The sequence below is a fragment of the Spermophilus citellus genome, assembly GCF_964194105.1.
Source record: "Spermophilus citellus genome assembly, chromosome: 1".
NCBI lineage: Eukaryota > Metazoa > Chordata > Mammalia > Rodentia > Sciuridae > Spermophilus > Spermophilus citellus.
The window spans coordinates 18721752-18735731 of NC_138182.1; the positions used below are offsets into that span (position 1 = coordinate 18721752).

The 13980-nt window shown below is 33.0% G+C and overlaps 1 protein-coding gene across 1 annotated transcript in view; it reads right to left on the bottom strand.

The window, feature by feature from the left end:
- GPC5 (glypican 5) overlaps window positions 1–13980 on the bottom strand; it is a gene marked incomplete at both ends in the record, with an annotated part of 647880 nt that overhangs the window by 335605 nt on the left and 298295 nt on the right. Inside the window, one exon of the mRNA XM_081309273.1 lies at window positions 11155–11280. Coding sequence (XP_081165399.1) covers window positions 11155–11280 — 126 coding nt within the window. The remainder of the gene's footprint in view (window positions 1–11154; window positions 11281–13980) is intronic.

Sequence of the window (13980 nt, forward strand, 5' to 3'; positions counted from 1 at the left end):
CACATTTAAAGTAAATGGGTTTATTTTGTATCAAACAAAAGTACATTATACATAGACAGAAAGTCATTTTAAGGGATTGACTCATGTATTTACAGGGGCTGAATATTCTAAAATCTTCAGGGAAGCTTGGTAAGCTAGGTTTTTGATACAAAATAAGTTAAAACAAAACAAGTTTACTCTAACTTCTTATTGATTTAATGATTTAATCAATGAATCTTAAAATGTCTATATTCTACCTAGAATAATTTTAAATGACCCATATTTAATCCATATATACAATTGATTGTATTTTATATTTAATATATGTAAACGAATATATTTGCAACATCACATACCCTACCAGCTGATAAACTAACAATAAGGCTTTAGATTATTAGGCAGAAGAGTTTTCTTGCTATCAAAATTACATAAAATGGGGCCCCAAAATGGACAACTTTGTACCAATTAAGGTATAGGTTATCTGAGGATGATAAAGGGAACTCAAGAGTCACAAGGCATTTCTTAAAATAGAAAGATGATTTTAATAGTAATAATAATACAGCCATATTATGTAAAAATAATCAAGCACTAAGCTGAAGTGAGCAGAAATCATAATTTTATTTGTATATCCCCTTCTCCCAACCATTGTTTAGAGCTTTATTTGTAGAGAATGAACTGATTTTTAGGCTTTTTTTTTTTCAAAAGTGAGATCCATTTCTTTCATGATTCTGAGATTCTTGAGTTTCTTACTCATTACCTCAAATATTTATAACATCCACCTTCTATGACTATGGTCATATAAAATTGTTTAAAGATGTAACTTTGAAAATGGATAAATGAACACAAAAAATAATTTCTATTCATCTGTTGCCCTAAGAATACAAATAAATAAAATATATCTCACTTCAGAGTAGTCATGGGGAAATAAAAATTTAGAAAAAGAAAATATATAATTATGCTACTTGTGCAAGCCAAAATATACCATAGTACACATGTTACTCTTATTAATGTGCAAGTAATTTCAAACCAGATTTCTGAAACTCTTTTTAACAATATCTATCAGTTTATTGATTTAGTTGATTATTTACTTATTTTGAGAAATGTATCAGAAAACAAGCATTTGACAGTTAGGCAATAAAACTTGCTCATAATTGATAAGCTATTTTTAGAAATTAAATTAGAATACACTGGTGTCTATTTATTTTAAGAAAAGAAATATGAATAAATGACTATTCTTTTTTTCATTTCTCTTGTAGTAGTTTACTTAAAATGTAATAAATCATTCCATGATAAATTTATAGACTATAATATGAAAATTTAGGAACTAATAATCAAAGAAAAAATATTTACATCCATTTTACTGACAAGGGAATAGCTTTTCAGACAGAAGCCCAATATAAAAACAAGTGCTAAATAATAAACTCTCTGACTAAAGTAATATTTGGATCCTGGAGTCCTTTAAGGTTGCTGATGTTTTGCAATAACACAATCTGGAAGTCACAATCTATGGAACTGCAATGAAATCCATACCCCCACAGATAACAACTTCTGTGCTAAACAGACGGGAAAATGTCCTTTAGGTTTCCACTTCAGTGAACTTTCATCTTGCTGTCTTGGACTTTTTATTTTCCTCTGCTAGATGCCTTGTACAAGCATGTAACAAGTTAAAAATAGTCCACTTGTACAGCGTCAATATGGGGAGAAACTGAGCAGGCACATGGTGATGGCTGGTGTTCAACCTCATTTTGTTCTAGGGACCCTGTTTATAATACACATTTGCTTCAAAAATTCAGTGGATGAGGGGAAATGACAATGAATACAGCAGCCTTAGAACTGTCATGTCATCCAAAACAATCTGTCGTATGATGCACTGAAATTTAGCATGGCTGAAGAGATTTATTTCCAGTCAACTGATGGTTCATTGTGATCAACTGTAAGCCTGACCAGAGATTCATTCCTCAACTACTGTTCAGGAACAAAAGTTTTCTTTTGATTTCTGTAATGCTTTGTCTTTGTATCTTAACTTTAAGTTCTCCCATGACAAATATGATTTATTGATTGTACAAGACAGAACATCCCTGCACAGTTGCAGTATTTGATGAACTGCCTATTAAGATAGATTTTCCCTATTTTAGCCCTAATGAGATAAACTTCTGGTGTATTAATAAAGGATTATCTCTTACTCTCAACCCCAAGTCCCTAATATTGATTTTTGTTATCTCATAAACTAACCTTTGCACATAATTGTTTTCCCAATGGGCGTCTTCTGATCCAAGATAGAATCCATCCAGTGAAGAGAGACATTCAGTACAAGAGAGAAAATGCACGTATCTTGTTTAATCATAATATGATTTAACAATTGTTGAATGTTTACTATGTGACAGCTAGTATTCTAAGTTTTTTATGTAAATAATTCTTTTTATCTTCAAATACTAGGTAAGCATTGCTTCAACCATATTTTAAAAATAAGAAAACTCATACACTTAAAGTTTAATAAATATTCCTAAATTTATATTAGTAGTAAGTGGCTAATCTCTATCGAGAACCTTGGTACCTTGGCTCTTGAACCAATGAGTTTCATCCGCTTTCTGAATGAATGGGTATACTATAGTGAATGAGAGAAGAGTTCATTCTAAGTAGTTAGAACATGACCATGAAGCTGAAATAAAGAGACCAGCAAGAAGGAGAAAACAACCTGAAAGATTTTGCACAAATGGAAATAATGTGGTATAGAGGCCTCCAAACTTGGAGCATTTCACTGCAGAATACATTTGCTCCTAATCTCTTTCTTGCTTCCAAGTTTTTTGATTAAAATTGTATCTGATCTTAAACATCTTGTAAACTAATCACATCTGAATTTGTTCATGATTTGTCTCATCTATATTCTGTTCTATATAGGAGATAAGCATAGGTCTGTCTTTTCCATCACTGTAATCCCACTGTCTAGAACAGTGTATGTGACAGAGTAGCTACCCAACAAGTTGATTTTATTATGCTTTCCTATGTTTTTATATTTATTATTTTATTAGAGTTTTCAAACATAACAAATACACAGAGAATACTACAACAAACATCCCTGGACCATCTTAGAGCCTCAGTGATTAACCACTCAGAAAACCTTGTTTCTTATGGAGGATGACTCTCTTCCCCCCATTCACTAAATTATTTAAAAGTATTCTCAGACATCATCTCATCTCATCCATAAATATTTCAGAGAAGTTATTTTACATTAAGGAAAGGAGATACATATCACATATTGCTCCTTTCATTAAAAACTTTGAAATCCCCTAAATCAAATGGAATGTCTTTCACAAAAAACTTGTGGGATTTTATGCCATTTTTATTTCAGAGTCTTCTTTGTTGTGTATATATTGTGAATATGTTTTCTACACATTTTTGTCTTCCAAATTCCTTAAAAATTGGGACAATATCTTACATAACTTTATGTTCCATTCAAAGTGTAAAGCAGTTTCTTGAACACGAATCCAGTATTTTTGCCTGCCCCCCAACTACTTTGAAATACACATAAAAGGATGCAAAAAAAAGTACTTTGTTTCCATCTCAGCTAAGAACAAAAAATAGATGGCACATACTCCCTCATCCTCTAAAGTGAGGTGCTAGGCATGAAAAGCAAATGACAGAAGCATGGTTTTTAGTTCCACAGCTTGACATTCACATTAACTATATGATAGATACTGAAAAGGTCAAATAGGAGAATTTATTTAAAGAAAGTTGTTTGGACTGCTATGGTATTCCCTCATTTGTTCATCCTAAGTGAAAGAGATTTGAAGAATCCTTAGAGCTAGAAGGAGCTCTGTAGTAGACTTGGGGGAAAGAAGGAAGGAAGGAAGGGAGGAAGGAAGGAAGGAAGGAAGGGAGACAGACAGACAGACACAGCAGAGAAGGGGCCAGGTTTCCAACAGACCATGTGGGAGATAAAGAACCTACCAAAACATCTCAGCAGAAAGGGACCAAAAACTTACCATCAAATAAAGAAGTGCAAGGAAGAGTCATTGTCATTGTTGTGCCCTCTAAAACCCTAAGGAAGCAACCCTTAACACCTGCCAAAAGAGGCGTAAAAGAGATATCAAGAAAGTTTCTGTCAAAAGAGCATTCTTTTGCCTCTTCTTTCTCCCATTCTTACTCCATTATGGATTGGATACTTTCATTACAGAATTTAACTTCATAAGATTAATCAGTAACCAAAGATCATTTAGACACTAACAGTAACAGTAACCAAAAATGTTCTGAGAACTGTCCATAATTCCATTCTATTGACAAATAGCCTTCTAGTAGATTTAATACCACAGATTTAATGCCTTTCTGAGTACAGATCTCTGAGTATAATAATTACATGCCTAACAATGAGATAAGTGATTGGGCTGAGGTTATAGCTCAATGACAGAGCACTTGCCTAGCCTGCGTGAGGCCCAGGTTTAATCCACAGTATAGCCAAAATTTTTTTTTAAAAAAAGGAATGCCAAGTCCCATTTAAAAGAAAGGATTCAAAAGAAATGTCTAAGTTTGGAAGATGAGATAGCATGCAATTTATTGACCAATTAATGTAGCATTTCAGAAAGACCAAAATATGTATATTAGCCTGAGAAGGATGGGTTGTTTCCTAGGTTTCAACAGCAGTTAGGAGTGTCAGTATTTGGAGCAAAGTTGGTAAATGTACATTGCCCTGTTAACATCTTCTATATTGTTGGCTATAGACCCAAACCATGGGATAGCTACTTCAGAGATTGCCATTTAAATAAGAATTATCTGCCAAGAAAGTATTCTAGAGTAAGGCAGAGAGAGGCTTCCAGTGGTACATAGTGCATAGCCATGACTATGCACTATGAATCCTTGAGATTTATTTTTTGTTCATTCCCAATCTCATATATCAGCTGCACTTGTATTTGTCCAGTTGGGCCTAGAGTGTAGACTCTGCAATGCAAGGATTCCCACAGTCCCTTTCAATATATATAAAACTACCTTTTCATTTCTGCCACCAAAGAACTGAAGTATCTCAATTCTTTCCTTACTGAAGATCATAAACTCAGACTTTCTACTTTGGGCAAGCGTTTGTACTTTTATTCACCCCCAACCCCAGTGCTTCATCTTTTTTGTTTGGGAAAATCCCAGCCCAATATGTTTTTAGTTCAAAACAGTTGATACTAGTAGTGTTTTCTAGACTTTGGTTTCACAAAAAAATCAATGGAAGTACATTCTATACATGATCTTAAAGTTAAATCAGAAAAGAAAAAGAAAAATACCACCCATTCAAATTTAGCCACAGGTAGAAACTTTAATGATTCATTTCTCTTATTCTATTCATCCTTTCAGATACCCAACTTCACTTTAGAAGCACACATTACATACTAAAGTATTATCGTAAAGCCACTTCTCAAAGCACCAAATCTCTTAGTTCTCACGAACACTTATAAAAATTCCATTTCCTCATAGTCTTTTTATCTTCAAAAAAATTACTCAGAGGGGCTGGGGATGTGACTCAAGTGGTAACGATCTCGCCTGGCATAAAAAAAAAATAGAGATGTTGTGTCCACCGAAAAACTGAAAAATAAATATTAAAAAATTCTCTCTCTCTCTCTCTCTCTCTCTCTCTCTCTTCTCTCCTCTCTCTCTCTGTTTAAAAAAATTACTCAGAGATATTCAATGATATTAATTGTTTTTAGCCTCTCAGATAATACAGGAGTTATATTTTAAAAGAAATTATAATAGATAAAAGAAAGAAAATATAAATCATATAAATGCAAAGAGTATTATAGTGGCCTTGCTGTACTTAGGAGTAAAAATAAAACACAAAGGCTGGGTTGAGGCTCAGTGGTACAACTCTTGCCTAGCACATGTGAGGCACTAGGTTTGATCTGTAGTACCACATAAAAATAAATAAATAAATAAATAAATAAGATGAAGGTATTGTGTCCATCTACAACAACAACAACAACTACAAATTTAGGAATACAAATAAAGGGATTCATTTCTCTAGGACTCAAGATAAAGTGGGAGTTTGAAAAGCTTTATATACAGTTACATGGGGAAAATAAAGTAGTTGAAAATTATTCTGTCAATATTGGGAATTTTGAGCACCATAGTAAATTGCTGATAAATGAAAGGAGACATCTCCAAATCACATTTTTTGAGTAACCTCTAATTTTGGATTAAACACAATGGGGCATAGATATGAAAACACTATTGGGAAGGTATTTTTCAACAATATTAGAAAACCCGATTGGATAGGTAGAATGTGAAAGTAAAACAAATAGGAAGCAGATGGTGTTTAAGATGTGAAAAACATATTGCTTTTGCACAGAAAACACAGCAAAAGCAACTAGTTGTTACATTAATAAAATAGAAAAACCCTGAAAACTGATTCTTCTAAAACTGAAGTTCCTAACATTTGAAAACTAGGCCACACCTTTAAAAAGGAAAAACAAAATTGAATGCTGTAAGATCAGGAAAAGAGGGGGAAAATAAGATTGAAAGTAAAGTGGCTTTCAAGATACATAATAGGTAAAAAGGGAAATTGAAAAAAATATAAAAAGTGGCCAGGGAAAATTCCATTGACTGGGTAGAGTGGAAACTGGTAATAGGTAAGTACAAAATTTCAGACAGTTCTGTTTTTCTGTTTTTATCGGGTTTTAAAAATCCAATTATAATTATTTGAGAAAAGGGATCACATTATAAAAGCTAAAAAAAAGTGGATTATTAAAGAAGCATTAACTAAATCAAGATGAAGTGGAAATACTATGACATTAATTTTACAAGAGTACTTAACAGCTATTGACTAGTTTAAGAGTTGTTGTGGAGATCATAAATTCCTGGCGATTGAAGGAGAATTACTAGATTATCTGTCTATTAATCAAAAAGGAAAAGGAAGTTCTGGTAATTAAGAAGCTGTCACCTGAACTTCAATGCCCAGAGAGAGGAGTACAAATCATGGAACAATCAATTTGCAGTCACAGAGAACTGAGAGCAGAGTAGGGACTGACAAGTCTTTCAAAGAACAATCTCCTTTCATGCTAAATAAACAGAGGGGGTTGATAAGAGGGACCTCAGGAGATAAAGACTATGTGGATTTCAGTAAAAAATTTCATCTTAAAATTGTTTGAACTGTTGACCTTGGTGTTGCCATACAGTGTATGTATAATTCAGTCGTTAACATCAGTTGAATTAAAACAGATTCTGCTTCAGAAATTAAACTTGCTTTATACACTATACATATTTGAGATGTTTTCATCTACAAGCACAAAGGAATTTCACCTCTTTTGATGAGCACATCAGTGATTTCCCCCAGTTTTTACAGGACTGTAATGATATTAAAACAGTCTCTGTGCTTCTTCTACTCTTTGAGGCAGCACATCTGTGCACATAAATAATCTTATCAACCACCTCCTAAAAAATGCCTGCAGGAGAAGAAAGCTTGCCAAAATAATCACTCTGCTCTTATAATGAATGATAAACTCAATCTTGGCAACCAATTTAGCCATTGATGTGCTTGGTGTAATTTTCCAGGATGAACTTCAGTATTATAACCCACTATAAAAAGGAAAATAGTCTATATACATTCACTTGGCATCCATTTTCTCAAAATTGAATGGCATTATTTACCTTATCTAACTATACATTCTCTGAAATGAATATCTTATATGAGGATCACATTTAGCTTTTCACTCCTGCTCACTGCTATACTTCATTTTTTCTCAAGGAGAAAATGGTTAAAGATTTAACACTGCTATAGTCTTCTGGACTCAGCTTCATATAGGAATGTTCTTAGGTAAATTCAGTAGTTCAAAATTGAATCATATCCATTACTGCTTTGACACAACAAGGTCACAAGTCATGGAAATCTAGTAGAAATTTAATGTATAAATAAATGGCACTGTAAGTAGTACTCTTTGCAAATGAATTCTTAATTTTTTGCAAGGAGTTATAAAAAAGAAAAAGAAAATAAAACGATAATGTCCCATATAAAGATCCCCTTCTTGAATCGTTACAACACCTGTTTTTTAAAAAAAATAAATATGCATGATAAAATTCTAAAATAAAACTCCACCCACAGGACTTTGTTCTAAATTTAGATTAACAATTTCCTGTAACCTTTCAGAAATAGTCTATGTAGAACAAATATTTGTATCCATTTTATTTATTTATTTAAGTATGCTGGTAAAAAATGATAGTATCTTGTCACTAGCTACTTTTACTTAACAACTATTTCAGAAAACATCATAACAGCATTTATAATTATGCATAATTTCTGACTGCTAAATTTATTTCATTCTGAATACACATAATCAATCAACCAATGTATGAATATTTAGATTTTACCATTGAGTTTGCACTAAAAATTGTTATTCTAAATTTACAATAAGAATTGAGTCAAAAATGGAATTATAATTAAATTTTTAAAAAGTCAAAGTAAACATGAAGTTTTTTCAACAACAAATAAAAAAGAAATACAGTCCAATCAACTCATTTTAGAGTATTAAAGTCTTGAAAGAATTAAACAAGCTAATGTTTATAAAACCCTTAGCTCACTGCTACAAAATAATCAGAGCTGAAATGCATTCATTTTGGAAAGAATCTAGTAAGAATGTAAAGTGTGTCTGTATCTGTTGGTTGCAAACCAAGGGGAGCAGGAATAGGTAGAGGACCCGTGAGATAGCCATGAAAATTAAAAAAAGAAGAAGAAGAAGAAGAGGAAGAGAAAGAGGAAGAGGAAGAGGAAGAGGAAGAGGAAGAGGAAGAAGAAGGAGGAGGAGGAGGAGGAGGAGGAGGAGGAGGAGGAGGAGGAGGAAGGAAGGAAGGAAGGAAGGAAGGAAGGAAGGAAGGAAGGAAGGAAGGAAGGAAAACTGCCCACCAAGGCAATGAAATTAGAAGATTTTATTTGAAAATAGATGGACTCCAAGTGAAGCTTGTTCACAGGAACCTGGAATCTCTGTGCACTTGGAAGGGGCTAATAGACAGGAGGCCCAGGTATACAGGAAAGGAAAGGCATGAGCTTCCATCAGGACAACTAGTTGGTCTCTAAGTTGGAAATACTATCTCTCCAAAAATTTTAGTAAAATCATGGATTTCTCCAGTAGTATTTCCTGTCACATAAATCTCAGACCAACTAGCAAGAAAAGTATGGGGAAAATGGAAACTAAAATTCTTACAGCTATAGATTTGGATGATGTAATATATTTAATATATTTACATTATATGCTTATTTTTTCATTAATCACTGTGGGAGTCTCTTTAGTCCTTGTAGAAAAAAATTATTAAAACACATAAAATGTTTATCTGAAATTTGAATAGTATGCAAAGAGAAAGCATAAAATATGATAGAAATGAATTACCCTAAACTAGAAATAGAAACAATATTGACATAACTACATTTAGAAGTAAAAGTCCCACACATGCTATGACTGCTCTCAGTAAAAGCCAAAGAAATATTTAGGAAATTCTTACATTCTAATGTCTAAGAAACATAATGAAAACATAGCACTAGCCATATTGGCCACATATTTCATTTAAACTTAAAATTATAGCTCTTGTCTTCAAGGACCTTTTTCTGAGAACTTTAATAGTCTCTATGAGCTATTCATATATATACTGTAAATTAATTATTTCATATTTCAGGAATGTAACTTTTAACAATAATGAACATTATCACCCAGAAATGTGTAAATAGATTCTATTATATAAACTGACACTAAACTTGATCTTAGTATATATTTATCATAGTGTAATGAATTTTTTGAGGTATACCCAAATAAGCTCAAATGATAGACAATGCAGGAATGTCAAAAGGTGAAATGATGATTAGATTATGAAAGCTGTAACTTAATCAATGAATTAAGCTACTTGATCATTTATTAATATGAGTAGATTATTAGGCCTTATGTAACAGTAGTCATGGTTAGAAATAGCTCACTGGAGTGGTAGCCTTGGGATTATATATCTTGTCCCTCAATCCTCCTGCACTCTCTTGGCTTCCCAGAGGCTATGAGGTGAGCAGATCTCCTCCACCAAGCCCTTCCACCCTGAAGTCCTACCTCACTCTGACCTATAGCAATAGAGTTGGCTGATCATGGATCAAACCATGAGCCAAAATTAACTTTTCCTCCTTTAAATTGTTCTGGTCAGATATTTTGGTCACAGCAACAAAAAACTGACTAACACTCATACTAAATTTAATTTGTTAAATAACATTTTAAATGAACTCATTGCTTTTCTGATAGCTGAATCACCTGTCTTCATAAGGAATATGTGTTTTTTTTAAGTAAGAAAGCATACCTAATCCTATATTCTTTTTTGTAGACTGTTCAAAATAAGCACATTTTAACAGATACAAATCCAAAGTACACATTTTAATGAATAAAGTACATAAATAAAAAGTCTATTTTATTTTAGGTTTTAAAATTCAAATATATACTCAAAGTCTCATCATCCCACATTCTATTAAAGTCACCAGCATTGGCAAATCAAGGGACTAATTTCCAACCAGTTTTATTAACCATAGAGGGAAAATTTAAGACTTTCTCATCTTTAGGAGATTATTTGAGAGTATAATCAGTGATAAGAAGCCAAGGAGAAGAAGCTGTCAAAGATATTCCAATAGGGAGGGAAAAGGGTAAAAGTGAAATTTTACTCCTAAATTTGAAAACAACTGACAGATACAAATAAACAATGCTTCAAACAGACATACATAAAAGTGCCCCCAATAATAAACATATGCTTTCTCTATCTTTTTTTCCCTCTCTTAAACAGACCACTGTAAGAAGAAACCATTAAAACTACTGAGGCACATTTTCATATATCAATGAATTCTTGTGTGGTATTTTCATTCTACTGAATTCCCTTATTTCTAATTGTCATGAAATTAAACTCAAAAAAAAAGTGACAAAATGACTGGAGGATAAGTCATACTTAAAATAAAAGTAGGATTGTTGTATAATTTACAAGTAGGTGGAAATGAAAAGAGAACCTTTTAAAAAAACTACAGAATATTATATTTTTAAAATGTCAAAAAGAATCAGATTTTCTTTGAACAAACTAAAGAGAAAGAATTACTCTCTAACTTGTGTGGCAAAGTTAAAACTGAAGTAATTCATTCAAGATTCAGGAAAAGAAAGGGAGGATGACAAGCAGTTATGTTTTCACAGACCATGAAACATAAAATACCTTTTTACTAGATCTTCTCCATTCCAGCAGGGCAGCCCATCCACAGCAGCTAATTCATTAACACAAAGCTGATCAGCCAGGCTGCCATAGAATGACCTGTATAGTCGAAGACTGTTGATAAATTCTCTGAAAGAACAAAGAAGACAATTAATCCTCCAAATCCATAATGACTGTTAACACAAATGACATATATTGTTGTATATAATGTTTAGAATGCAACATTTTTGTTTTCTCACTCATTTTCACATATTTCAGATACTTTTCAAATAATCAGGAACAATATATTATCCTGAAAAAAGAATACTAACATTCAAATTTATTCTTTGAATAAAATTTTTCACTTGGTATGAATATTATATAATTCCAGGTGCAAGACATTGTGAATACTCCATACCAGTGTTTGTTATCTGTCTTTCTCTCTCTCTCTCTCTCTCTCTCTCTCTCTCTCTCTCTCTCTCACACACACACACACACACACACACACACACACACACAAACACACACACACACACACACACACACACACACACACTCATGTACCCTTCATTAACCTCCCTAAAGTCCTCACTAGCTGCTGGCATCAAAACTCAGTGATACTAATTATTTTCTTTTTCCATGAACAAAATGTCAGATGCTTACAACATGCTAATTAATTGCCTACTGATTAAAAGTTTATTAGACTTGGGTTATTTTCCTATCTGGATCTTCTCTTTGGTATCTAAGAATATAAACTACTAAGTCTTTACTATGACCCAAAACCCCAGCTATCTAAGATTTTCAGAAGCATGAAAACAAAAGTGATAAAGTAATTGGAGAGTTTAATATTTAATATGTTAAATGAAGTTTTTGTCCTCCCACATTACTTCCTGTCCCCCTAAAAATTATGGGAGAAAAAAAAAACAGAATAAAAATCCAGGTCCGGGTATTTTTAATTTAGAAGGTCAAGACTTCTGAGTTGTAAAACCAAGACTTTGAAGTATAAAAAACTTGAGTCTTAGCATTTCAAAATATCAAGACCTAAAGAGATTAGCTCCATATTTTTGACATAAACAAATATTCTAGAAAAAGAAATGACAATCTCTATCCTGTTACAGAGGAGATATTCTCTGCACTAGAAGAGAGGATCAGGAGAAGGAAACATTGGGAGGAAAGCAAACTACATTTCAACTGCTCATTCATGGGATGAGCAGTTGAAATGTAGCAATTATGGAATCACATCCCCTTTGAAATATAAAATACACAGTTTCTTTGAAAATTAGATCAAAATGGAGTGATGCTAAGTTATAGCTGGAATAACCAATTTTGAAAAAATTAAATCTGATTTTGACAGCACTGTTGATTAACTGCATTAATTTTACAATTCTCTTTCTTTTTAGTTTTTAAATAACTATCAAAATTGTTGGAGTTGATATGTAGGAAGAATAAACATGATTTTAAAAAATGTAGCATGAGAAAACATATTTTCACATGATTAGAAGTTATCATAGCAAGAATTCATTTTTAACAAAACTTTACCAGATTAGTAACCACAAAATGACTATAAAAGGCATAAATCTCATTCAACTCTAACTTATGATTGATAAAAAATTTTTATTTTCTTGATTTCACAGCAGTTATATTTTATATTATTACTTTAAGTCAGCTTCCTGTACTAGAAAATAAGTCCCTCTCTGATAGATATATCCTTAACTTAAATGCATGAAAAAAATATCAATTCTTTCACCCATGACAACATAATTATTTTTTTTAAAGAGAGAGTGAGAGAGGGAGAGAGAGAGGAGAGAGAGAGAATTTTAATATTTATTTTTCAGTTATCGGCGGACACAACATCTTTGTTGGTATGTGGTGCTGAGGATCGAACCCAGGCCGCACGCATGCCAGGCGAGCGCGCTACCGCTTGAGCCACATCCCCAGCCCCCATAATTATTTTTTTGAGAAAGTAACAATTACTTTTTGAATGGAAGGATTTGTGACTTCTGCCCTAAATTTTATTTACTATAAATGATCATTTGTTTTGCATCAAAATTTTTTTTCTAGAAATGAAGAGGCCTGGCACAGATTGTTGAGAACTCAAAAATGATAGTATAAAGCTGAATACATATTTTTAATGGACCCCAACCCACCTACTCCAATCTTAGTGATAGTATCTAGATTCATTTCTCCCTTCACGACCAGCAGACACCAGTAGAGAAGCCTACATTTTTCTTTTCCTATCCCCTTTTCCCAGTGCTATGCTGCCATAGCTTTAGTCCAAGCCCTTATTATCTTCTCTGTACTTATTGCACAGAGACTCCATATCTCCAACCCCAACCTCTTCCCTTAATAAACACCTCACATTCTCAATGAGAATCTCCTTCTAAAATTCAAAGGTAATATGCCATTGAGCCTGTCACTCACTTGTTTAAAGCCAATCAATGGCCATTCTCTAAGGCATGAAATCCAAACTTCTTAGAAAGGCATATTAAGATACTTTCTCATCTCAATTTTGGCAGTAACTAAAGCCATACTGTAGGTCCCATAAAAAAGGAAAGGTATCTGATGTTCCCCCCAAATATCTTCATACCTTTGCACATGCTTGCTCTGAATGGTAACTCAGAATATTTCTACTCATTCTATGAATAATCAGCTATCCTGTTTGTGTCACAAAATACTAAGCACGATTGGGTAACCAGCTCTAGGTACTTGGTGTGTGATACAATCCCAAGTGTTGGCACTAGGAATTCACTAGTAAACAAGACAGTCCCTGCTTTCTAAGAATATACACTTTGATGAAAATCCACAAGAATAATGTGGTTAGTACCAAGGTTTAGGCAGGAGAAGAATCAG